Source organism: Dromiciops gliroides, chromosome 3 (assembly GCF_019393635.1).
Source record: "Dromiciops gliroides isolate mDroGli1 chromosome 3, mDroGli1.pri, whole genome shotgun sequence".
Classification (NCBI taxonomy): Eukaryota; Metazoa; Chordata; class Mammalia; order Microbiotheria; family Microbiotheriidae; genus Dromiciops; species Dromiciops gliroides.
Genome location: NC_057863.1, coordinates 441,766,035 through 441,778,478, shown reverse-complemented (window position 1 = coordinate 441,778,478; position 12,444 = coordinate 441,766,035). Strand labels below are relative to the sequence as shown.

At 36.1% G+C, this 12,444-nt stretch overlaps 1 protein-coding gene across 1 annotated transcript in view; it reads left to right on the top strand.

Annotated features, from left to right (window-relative positions):
• Window positions 1–12,083, top strand: part of ITGA6 (integrin subunit alpha 6) — a 99,683-nt gene extending 87,600 nt beyond the window's left edge. Inside the window, 5 exon segments of the mRNA XM_043997948.1 lie at window positions 1,049–1,150; window positions 1,236–1,346; window positions 1,447–1,545; window positions 3,677–3,802; window positions 9,772–12,083. Of these exon segments, the coding sequence (XP_043853883.1) occupies window positions 1,049–1,150; window positions 1,236–1,346; window positions 1,447–1,545; window positions 3,677–3,802; window positions 9,772–9,933 (600 nt within the window). The 3' untranslated portion in view covers window positions 9,934–12,083.
• Window positions 12,084–12,444: the final 361 nt, after the last annotated feature.

Sequence of the window (12,444 nt, the reverse complement as noted above, 5' to 3'; positions counted from 1 at the left end):
GAAGGCCAATAATAGGATAAAATCTATTGAAAGCTGAGATGAGTCGGGAGGCATGTTGGTGTGGTATTCATGGTACAGTGGAAATAGAGCTAGACTTGTAGTCAGAAGAGTCCTGGATTCTAATGCTGCCTTTTGACACTTACTGGCTGTGTGACCATGAGCAAATCACTTCTCTTCTCAAGCCTCAGTTTTTTCCTCTGTAATATATGAGATAATACTATTGGCATTCTTTACTTTACAGGGATTGTTATGAAGATCAAGTGAAATAATGTACAGAAACCCTTTGCAATTCTTAACTGTGTTATAGAAATGTCAGTAATTATAATGAATATTTATTTAGTCATGCTAGAGACTTGGACAGGCAGTTTCAGTCTGCTTTGTCTCAACTATTATATCAGCCAGAGGGCTTTTGTAGGACATTTGTTGGCCAATGAAAATGTCCTTTAGGATAAAACACAAGTGTAAGGGCTTTTGTTGTTGTTCTGGAACTATGAAAAGGTAGCATAGTGTGACAGAGAGCTGCCCTTAGTGTCTAGAAAACCTGGGTTCTAATCCTGCCTCTGAAATGTAATCTCTATGTACATTTGTATATAACATCTCAGTACCCCTGAGCATCTGTCTAAAAAACTCTTAAGTTTCCAAGCAGATGCTAATCTACATTAGTAGAAGAATTTCCTCCCTGGGAATTCCCTGCACCAGTGTGATGACAGGGGCTATTATGCCCTAGCTAATTCTTTGAAAAGCTTGTTCTTTTCTTCAGCATATATTTATGTAAGCTAGGGATGATGTGCCTGGTCTTAAAATCATTAAATATCAAAAAGTTTAGATTATGAAAACCTTTTCTGGTTTTGTACAGAAATTTTAAATTCTATTTTAGTCCCTTAAGGAGAAAGAGGAAACTGTGTGACTATAATATAAAAATGTGGATTTGAAGTCATTTGGGGAGGGATGATAAGTAAAAAGGTCCAGATTGTATGTAGTGGAAAGGAAAGGCAGAACCACTTGACCATTTGAGATCTTCCTGGTGATGATTCTTCTCCTTTTTCAGGAATCTTCTCACAACTCAAGAAAGAAACGAGAGATTGCAGAGAAACAGACAGATGATGGCAGAAAATTTTCATTATTTGCAGAAAGAAAATATCAGACACTTGTAAGTGTTCTCCAAGAGATTTGGCAGATTATTAGCATTCTTTGGCACACTACATTTCAACTTTTCAATTTTAATTTCTTTCTAGAACTGTAGCACAAATGTTAACTGTGTGAACATAAGATGTCCCCTCCACGGTTTGGACAGCAAAGCTTCTGTTATCTTTCGGTCAAGACTGTGGAACGGTACATTCCTGGAGGTATGGCCTCACAATGGGACACTTGTTTGGAGATACATCTGCTTTCTTATATGGATCAATTGTTTCTTTGACACATTGTATTATCTTTGTTCCAAAACAGGAATATTCCAAGCTGAACTACTTAGATATTCTCCTTCAGGCTTCCATTAATGTTACTGCTGCTGCAGAGAATATTAAGGTCCCAAATGCAGCCACTCAAGTAAGTAGTTTCCAAATCATTTTGACCTTTTCCTGGGCTACCTGGCAAAACTGAAGTTGACCATGTTTTTTTGTTTGTACCATCTTCCCTCTCGTCATTCCTCTCTTCACTCCTCCTTATACATCTGCCTGTGCCCTTAGAGAGGTATATGCATTTTGATAGAATCTTGAGTCATATCAAAACCTAGAAATCACCCAACCTCGACATATTAAATTGTTAAAAGTATTTGTAGAGGGGGCAGCTAGGTGGCACAGTGGATAAAGCACCAGCCCTAGATTCAGGAGGACCTGAGTTCAAGTCTAGCCTCAGACACTTGATACTTACTAGCTGTGTGACCCTGGACAAGTCACTTAACCCTTATTGCCCTGCCCCCCACCCCCTGGCCCCCAAAAAAGTATTTGTAGAATGATATAGAATAATTTTATTTTAGAGTTTAGAGGAATTGCAAGAATTATGTAGGTCAGGGAATCTTAACATTTTTTTATGAGTCATGGACCCCTTCTCAGAACAAAGGTTTTAATGCATCAAACTCAGGGCTTGATGTCTTCTTTTGCTATTTTTTTTTTTTAGATTTAAGAAGGCAATGATAGAAATATTCATGCTGCAGATTACACTTAAAATGGTGTTATGTGTTTTCAGAGAGCTGGTTGTTAAATATTTACTAGCACAATTTTGCTTATATCAGTAATTCTTCTGCCCTCTATGGAAGAGATTCTTACCTTTTTTTGTATCATCGATCCCTTTGACAGTCAGATGAAATCTTTGGACCCCTTCTTAGAATAATATTTTTAAAAGTACAAAACATGAACCACAGGATTATAACGAAACCTATTATATTGAAATAATTATCCAAATATGAACATTTTCCAAGTTCACAGACTCCCTGACCTCAATCTACAGACCAAGAACCCCCATTCTTGAGTAATACAAAATACATTTACTTCCTCATGCATACAAATATCCAAAAACTGATGAGATCCCCTTTTTCTCAAAGCCTAATATTCCTAGTATTCTGACCGATCAGTAAGTCAGTTCAATAAGCATTTATTTAAAATCTACTGTGTTCAGGCCATTAGTGGGGCTGGGATGGGAGGAAATATAAAGTGTAGCTAACTATTACTGGGATAGTGTCATAAGAGAAAAAGACAAATGTAGGTAACTCTGATACCCAACAATGCATGATTGCCTTAGAGAAAGTATCAAAGTGCCATGTGAGGAATGACAGGGAAGGGATTGGGGAAAGAGTCATGGATGAGATAATATTTGATTTGGGCTTAAGAGGTTGGTCAGGAATTTACCAGGCAAAGGGGGTAGAAGGATGTTGCTGGTGTAGGGAGCAGTATTGAACAAGCAAAGAAAGTTTGTGCAAGTCAGTTTTCTTGACTAGGGGAGGAACCTCTTTGACCAGGGCATATCAAAACTTAGGGTCTTAGAGTTTCCTCAGCCATTGAGAGGTGAAATGAATTTTGTAGAATCACATAGCCAATATGTGGTGGATGAGGGACTTAAATGTTAGGGGTCTTGCTGATTCCCTCTGCCATGTTGCTTCTACCTGAAGAAAACATCTCTTCCAACTTCCTTGACTTCCACCAGCCTTGGTTCACTGCTACCTCTGAAGAGTTTTGGAATACTTATTGTTAATAAAAATTCTTTCTACCTAATTTAACAGTTCTTTTCCTTACTGAACTTTTTTTTTTTTTAAGTGAGGCAATTGGGGTTAAGTGACTTGCCCAGGGTCACACAGCTAGTAAGTGTTAAGTGTCTGAGGCTGGATTTGAACTCAGGTACTCCTGACTCCAGGGCCGGTGCTCTATCTACTGCGTCACTTAGCTGCCTCTCTTACTGAACTTTTAATGGGGAAAAAAAGAGCTTTATAATTGTGGGCTCATAGCTCTTTTAACTCTGCATAGAGTGAATCAAGCAGGATTGGAGAAGGAAGCAATGTGAAATGTATTACACAATTAATAAAGGAAAAAATTTCCATTTAAAATGAAATTTACTTCATAGATATCCTTGCCTACACTGCTTTTGGGGACAAAATATGACCTAGAATTGGTCTTCAAACCTCTTATTCTTTGCATTCCTTCACACACCATACACTCATCCTCACATGATTTCTTCTATCTCCTAGGTCCGTGTTACAGTATTTCCTTCAAAAACGGTTGCACAGTATTCTGGAGTGCCTTGGTGGATCATTCTTGTGGCTATCCTTGCTGGAATTCTGATGCTTGCTCTATTAGTGTTTCTACTATGGAAGGTGGGTTTTGTTTAGCATTTTTATGTGCATTTTGTTTCATGGTATTTTTTTTTCTTTTTTAGTGAGGCAATTGGGGTTAAGTGATTTGCCCAGAGTCACACAGCCTGTAAGTGTTAAGTGTCTGAGGCCAGATTTGAACTCAGGTACTCCTGACTCCAGGGCTGGTGCTCTATCCACTGCGCCACCTAGCCGCCCCGATCAATGCTTTTTAAAAGAGTGAGATCAACATATCATAATTACCTGGATATTATGGAAAGTTTTGATGTATGAAGTTCAGCCACCTTAATGTATATAACCATAGAACACATAACTAAGTATATTTTAGCAATACTAGATTCATCTTTCTGTTGCTTGAGACTGGCATGCTCTTCATTTGGGATCAAATAGATCCTTAATTGCTGGCTACTGTAATCTTGGCAAGTTTTAATCCTAACCCCCAACCACCATCCCCACCCCCATACCTCCCATGTGAAAGCACCATACAAAGTGAGCAAAACTTGGAATCAATTTTTTTAAAGTACCACTCATGCTTTCCATGCTAAAAATAATAGAAGCCCATGGAAAGTTTTCATTTCTTTTTAATGGTAAAAACACCTTCTCCCCTCCTTCTGAAATTTTACATTAAAAAGCATTCCTGGGCAGCTAGGTGGCGCAGTTGGATAAAGCACTGGCCTTGGATTTAGGAGGACTTGAGTTCAAATCCAGCCTCAGACACTTGACACTTACTAGCTGTGTGACCCTGGGCAAGTCACTTAACCCCCACTGCCCTGCAAAAAAAAAAAAAAAAAGGCATTCCTCCACATAGTTTGTACTCATCCTCATATGGTTTCATGTGTGTGTATATACACACACATACATATACATACATGTATACATACATGAGGGTTTGTGTTATATATATCTTATATGAGGATTCTATTTATGTGTATCCATATTTCCTATAGTATCCTTTATGAAGATTCTGCCTGTATGTATACCATTCTTCCTAGAGATTATAACCTATAGACACTATTTTAGGACCTGGGTTTTTAGTATTTTAGTAATGTACAATTCTGTCATCTCATATTACAATTTTTGTTGTTGTTTAGTCATTTTCAGTCGTGTAGGATTCATCATGATCCCATTTTGGGGTTTTCTTGGCAAAGATACTAGAGTGGTTTGCTGGTTTCCTTCTCCAGCTCATTTTACAGATGAGGAAACCAAGGCCAACAGGGTGAAGTGACTTGCCCAGGGTCACACAGGTAGTAAGCATCTAAGGTCAGATTTGAACTCAGATCTTTCTGACTCTGGCACTCTAAGCACTGTGCCATCAAGCTGCCCTCATTACAATGTAGAGTTACAAATAAATTAATTACAAATCAAGTTCACCATCTGACAGGCTATCCAAAATACTATGTCCTCTTTCTGCTATAACATATGAGAACTCTGTGCCCCCCAGTCCCTGCCACTCTGAAGTTGTTTTTCCCAAAGCGAAGTCATTCTTTAGACCTTTCCCAGAGAGTGTTTTTGGAGTTCTTGTTATCAGTGAATCCCAAGAGCCTTTGATTCATAGCTTGAAGCGAACCTTTTACTGCTCAAGCATCAGGTTGATACAATTAGATTTTTCATATTCTAAGACAAGTCTAACCAAACCATGTCAAAATAAAATCAAGAAAAATGAAGTCAAGAAAAAAGCGTTTTGGAAGTGCTTCTAGTTATGCTCTCTAGAAACACCTCCAGGATAACCTTCTAGATAGGCTAACAGCTTTTCATCTAAAAATCGGTGTCATGGAAGGGCACTTAAAAGACATGACTTTTAGCCCCATAACTCTCATCAACTAGCTGTGTTGCTTTGGCTAAAACACATAATCTCTCTTTGCCTCAGTTTTCTTATTTGAAATGGTAGGGTTTGATTGGATAATTTTTATGGTCCCTCTCAGATCTTCCATTCTATAGCTCTATTTTCTTTTAAGGTTTTGTATAAAGAAATTTGACTTCTAGAATACACATATGAATAAAACTTATTATTTCTCTACTTCGGGGATCCAGACCTGTAAATTCTTAGTGCGCCAGAGCTAATATATGTCAGAATCAGGACTTCCTGATTCCAAGGGTAGTGTTCTGTCCACTAAGTCAGTGGTGTCCAACTCAAATAGAAAAGGATTGGATCTGTATATTGACTGCTTAGAAAACCACAAGTTGGGGCAGCTAGGTGGTGCAGTGGATAAAGCAGTAGCCCTAGATTCAGGAGGATCTGAGCTCAAATATGACCTCAGACACTTGACACTTGCTAGCTGTGTGACCCTGGGCAAGTCACTTAACCCTCATTGCTCCACTAAAAAAAAAAAAAAGAAAGAAAGAAAAAAGAAAAAGAAAAAAAAGAAAGCCACAAATTAACATTATGTTATATTTTTATTTGTTTTGTTAAGCATTTCCCAATTACATTTTAATCTGTTTGGGGATCCACTCCCAAGACTTTGACACTTGTGCCTTAGGTCACACTGTCCCTTGATTAGTATGGATAATTGAGAGATCACTAGGTGGTTTCACAAACAAGCAAAATTTCCCAACATCAACTAAGTATATCTTTTTCTCCATAACATTTGTCAGCATAAGAAGTTAAATCTGCCAAAGGTCACAGATCCATCAGGCCAAGCTATATTTCAAAGTATAATTCCAAGGCCTTATGAACCAAGTATAAGTAAATAGACCAAGTTCTCCAATTATATGAAGGAAATTACAGTGGAAAGTGGAATAATGCTTTTATACTCATTTAGAGTGACCTAACATAATTCACTTAAGTTTCTACCACTTGAGGGTTTCATGTTCATCCAGAATTTGTGAAAATGACAGCAATCATTCTTTCACTGTGCTGTCTTTGAATTTGTATTGTAATTCACTCCACAAATCCCTATGCCTCAAATAGATGGTATTTGTTCTGCAGAATTTATTGTGAAAGGAGAAAAAAAAAATTCTCAGAAGCTCTTTTCCTAGGATTTGTGCAAAGTTTCACTTCAGAGAATTCATTTCCTAACTACTGTCTGAACAAACAGCATAGGTCAGCCTTTTGACCTGTTGCAGAGGGGCACAATGCACCTTCTAGATGAAACCAAAGCCACAGCTTGGTATGTTTAAGACTTCTGTATGGGGAAAGTGCATGCCTTGACATTTTTTCTTCTGAATAAATGAAATCAATTCACCTCTAAAATGTTACCTATATTGGTTCCTTAGTTGTTGGAGTAGGAAAAGGACAATCAGCAGGAGAGGTAATATGTCCTGGAGGGATTAGGTTGAATGTTATCCCAAATATTTAGCATTCTCTTACCTACTGGCTGCTGAGATTGGTGTCTTTGTAGATGGTCTATAAGAGTAACGGATCAAGTTCTGAGTTTTCTTTTGTTTGGCTGTTGTACATCAATCTGTGAAATTGACTAAGTACCTTGCTTCCTTATAGTGTGGTTTCTTCAAGAGAAATAAGAAAGATCATTATGATGCCACATATCACAAGGCTGAGATCCATGCTCAGCCATCTGATAAAGAGAGGCTTACTTCTGATGCATAGTATTGAGCTACTTCTGTAATTGGTAATTGATCAATGTTTTTTTCATTGCTAGCTGTGGGACCTGCTGTGGTTGTGGTGGCTAATGTTAAGGGAAAGAGCTTGCTGCTTTTGTTCCATTAACAGATGAGTTTCCATGTATCTCCATGTGCTTGCTTGCTTTTGTTTATTTTCATTATTTGCATTTGAATGCTGACATGCATTTTTTTAGAAAGTGTAAGAAAAAACCTTCAGCTATAACTATGAATTCCCCTCCTCCCATCCTCTCCAATACAACCTAAAGCAGTAGCAAAAATTTGAATTTTTATATACTCTTAAACAAATAATACCCCAAATTCCTATAATCATTTATAGCTTGCTATCTATGTGTATGTGTGTGTGTATATATATATATATACATGTGTGTGCATGTATGCACACACATACATACATACATAACTATATACTCACTACTGAATGGTGAGCAAAATTGGAGATTTTAAGCTAAGAAATTGCTACTGATGTTTTTTATTGTTGTTAGTCATGGAATTGCCTATAACTAGAAGTGATGTTGGCTGCTTTATTAACCTATGTTGCATGCTGAAAACATGTTATTTCTCTTGATGAAAAGGGGTTTTCATCATTTTAATTTTACCTTATTTTTTCTTCATCATCATCATCATTTTAATCTACTTACATTAAATGGAGGGGGGGTTGATAGTTTGGAATAAATTGTTGTTATTCAGAAATGTTGTGCTGCTGAGAACAAGAGATGCAGCCTTGCTTTGCCGCTGCAAACACAAGACAGGCCAGAGCCCATTTCAGCATATTACAACCATAATTTCTCTAATTGAGATTTGAAGCTCTATGCACCAGTGGAATAATAATAAATATAAAGAAATTTCAGCTCAACAAAATAATTTAGACTGTCCACTGAGTTTAAGATAATGGACTTTGACCTCTATATTCTCTTTTTAGAGGTTTCACTCAAGTTTTTGGTTCTCCTTTTACTTTTCTTATATGTGGACCCTTTTTCTTATTTTTTTGGACATCTTGGTAAACAGGAAAGGATATCTTCCCAACTTCCTGTTCCTTTCCATGGTTCATTTTGGCATTCCACTCAAATTTCGGTGGCACAGTACTTCTCTCATGCCATTGAATGTTAATTAAATTATTGCATTTTTAAAATATGGTAACAGCAGTGTTTTATGGTAGGTAAATACTACTGTGATCTGGTCTGGAATTATAAATTATGAAAAAAATGTAGAAGTAGCCTTGAGATGAAAGCTCTCCTGCCATTTTTCCCCTGTTGCCATATTAATACTTATTCATTTTTACCATAGTATTTTAATAAGACTGTAATACCATTCAACCTAAGCATTCTGTTCCTATAGGTGGTTGCATCATAAACAGTCTAATCTTTCATAATATCTTCATCATCCATCATCTAGCTGCATTTCTAAATTGGAAGACTCTTCCTGTACTACCACACTGCACTACAAATAGTTTTTGATTCTGAAATAACCTGGAAAATTTCCATTCAGATTGCATCGTCTTTCAACAGAGCAGGGTAGATAGCACTAAAGTACTTAATTCACATAGTACTTTCAATGGAAAAGACAATTTGTATTTTCCAAGAAAAAAGAGGAGCCATTCCAGTGTGTTTTGAGTCCCACAGCAGCTCAGATAAAAGATTTAGGCAGTGTATAATTCAGCTTAATCTTAGCACATAGTTACTTCATTATTTATAAAGAAAAGAGATTAACTTGTAGATAGGTCAACATGTCCCATGCAACTGAGATGATATTTAGCTCACAGGAGACATGATATGAGCAATGAAGCTTTAAACAGGAGGCATAAAGGTTTTTAAATATGCCAGTTATACCATACTGGTATATTCAAATACTGGCTTGCAAAATGTTTGTGATTTAACCTCAATTTGTTTTGGCAAGAAAACCATTTCTCTCTCTTTTTTTTTTTAGGCTTGATTTAGCTCCTAATCTATTTCCAAAATGCCCTTTAGGCTGAAACAACTCCCCTAGTGTGATCTTAAAATGAGTTATAATTTAAATAAAATATGGTGATTATGTGTTAAATTGTAGAAGCATTTTCCCAGTGACATCTAAATTGTTAGAATAGAAATGGGGTTCACTGTTATTAAAAATTTTTTTTTCAAAAAAATTTAGTCAACAGATTTGAAAATGGACTTACCCTACAGTTGTCAAGCTCTTCTACTCCACTCTCACCCCATTATTCTTCCTTTCTCCAACTGCAGCCATTTTTCTTTTCAAACATATGCGTTCCTTTCTTAAGGAAAATTATTTCTTTTCTACCAAGTGTTGGCATTACTTTAAAAGGAAAAAAAAAAGTTTAGGTATTTCTGCTTAGTACATTTTTTTTTTTGTATTTTATAACTGAATATTTTTGCTCCCCTTTTCTGCCTCTCCTCTAGTGTGGATTCTTTAAGCGTTCCAGGTACGATGACAGTGTTCCCCGATACCATGCTGTAAGAATCCGGAAAGAGGAACGACAGATCAAAGATGAGAAATATAATGATGGCCTGGAAAAAAAACAGTGGATCACAAAATGGACTGAAGATGAAAGCTACTCCTAGGGGGAAAAAAAAAACAGCACACTCTCCAGACTGTTCTCTTGTTTTCCAACTCAGAAATTTAAATGGATTTTGGTAACTGAAGATTGGTTTCAGACTTACTACAGACAGTATGGACCTACAGTTTTAAACTGTGGATATTGTTACGTATCTCAAGGCTTTTATTTTGCACAGCTAAATTTGAGACAGATGGAACTGATTTTTTTCAACTGCCTTAATTTAAATTTCCAGATCGCCTTTCATTTTGGTGTGGCTGACCCATTATGAGAAAGGGTATGCGGAATTGTACTTCCTGCGAGATCTTCCCATTAGTGTATTAGAAAGAAAGCCACCATCATCAGTCATGCTGATATCTTCTGGCATGTAGTAAGTTTCATAATTCCAGCAATGCCTTTCCAAATGTTTCTTCCACTAGAATCGGAAAACTTTAAATCAACAATGGTTTAAGCTCAAGTACTGTCTTCAAGTAAACGTGCAATATGGAAGGTGATGCTGCCACCCCACCATCTTGTTTTTAACCTCAGATTTGTGTGAATACTGCTCACACCAAAATACACAGGTTATCATCTTCTCTTCTGACTAACACACACACACACACACACACACACACACACATGAGACAGGCTTGAATACTAGTAATTTTTTGTATATATTTTAGCCCTGGTATTTATTTTTCTCATAAATCATTTCACCTTTGACTAACACATAGGCCAAAGACTATCCAATTTACCTTTCTTTGATTGGTTTAGGTGATCCAAGTTAGTACATAGGTGGTTAGTGGTTTTGACCTAAATCTTTCACTGCAAAAAGAAAATAATAATTCTTTATAACTATACCAGAGATATTTTTTTAATAACTTAAAACATAACTATATATTGTAGCATCTTCCCCTCTCTTCTCTTCTCATCTTCATTCTTCCTAAACTCCATATAGATCTGGGTTTGGTTAAGAGATAGGATTTAACTCTGATTGTTTTGTCTTTACTGAACAATCAGGATCCTCTTTTTCTTTGTTTGTTTGGGGGCATTTTGTATGCCCTCCAGCACCTGTTTTCAGAATATCACACACTTGCTTTAAAGAAGTCTTGGAGGAAATGGACTTGTTTGTCCCAATCCCTCACTCCTCCAGATGCTCTCTATTAATAGCACTTGGAAAAAGGCTAGGTGCATATGATGGATCTGAACTGATCCAATTTGAGACTACTGAATAATGCTCTAATGTCAAAACAGTGATTTTATCTTTCGGACATGATAGCATGACTTTTAATTTTTTGGTTACCATCAGAGCCCGTCAAAAGAGTGCATTGATGTTTTTCTCCAACCTTTGTTCCCTGAATGACTTTGTAATTATTAAGATAAGAACTTTACAATGCCTTCAAATTGCTTATTGGATTCTACTGACATAATAAGGCAAATGCTGTGCTATATATATTGATTATATCTTGAATAGAAACAGGCATCATAAAATAGTTTACTTAACTATCATGTTCCAAAAATGTTGTTATATGGGGAGGGAAAGGAGGAAGGTGCTAATTAGTTTAAAACTAGTATAAAAAATTTCCTAAAATACAAAATACTGTTATGTGTGCTTTCATTGGTTTGGGCTATTTTTTTTCCTTTTCAGGAATGATATGCCCTTAAAATTCTTATGTATTTCAAAAGTCTTCATTCACAGAAAGAGACATTTACACAAATTATATTTTGTTTACAATTTTAGTCTCAAAAAACAAGGTAGTATCAGTGTTTAAACATTTCAATTTCTTGCCTGGATAACTCAAGATCCCAATGTAGTGGCTTTATAAGCTACTAAGAGGCTGCTTATGTTGGCAGTGGTTATAGGCCTTTGTTATAAAAAATGAATGTCCTGAAGTCAATGTAGTTTTCAACAACACAAAATACAAGACTGTTGTTGCAGTGTTAAATTTAGAATCACTAAAAATGTCATCTCAAGTCAAGTCACTGGTCTGTTTGCATTTGATAAATTTTTATACTAACTAACGTTGTGAAATCATTCCATGATGAGAACATACCTGTGGATATTTGTATAAAAGTGTGAAATAAAATTTTTTAATGAAAGTACTTATTACTTAGTCATTGTCATGAGGCCCAGCTTTGGTATTATAACATAACAAACTTTTGTTGAAGAGTCTTAATTGCCAGATTTTCTCTCTTCATGAAACCAGTTGTAGTATAAATTATTTAAATACTTTTAAGGTACAAAATCATCTGAAAGTTGTCCAAATATGATTTTGACTAGTATTTGATGTAAACGAGTAAATAAATGCTCAAAGAAAAGGCAATATAAAATCTGCAATTAATAAGAAGATTTGGATAGTTTAAACAACTTTATAAAAATTTACAATGGCATAGCTATTTTATGTAAGGCTATGTTAATGAAGGAGGCAGGATATCCCTTTTTTTTTTTTTTTTGGTTTATATTATTTACCAGATCTTTAGTATATTCTAAGTCTGATACTTACTACCTGGGGCCCACTTTCCTCACATGTAACATGAA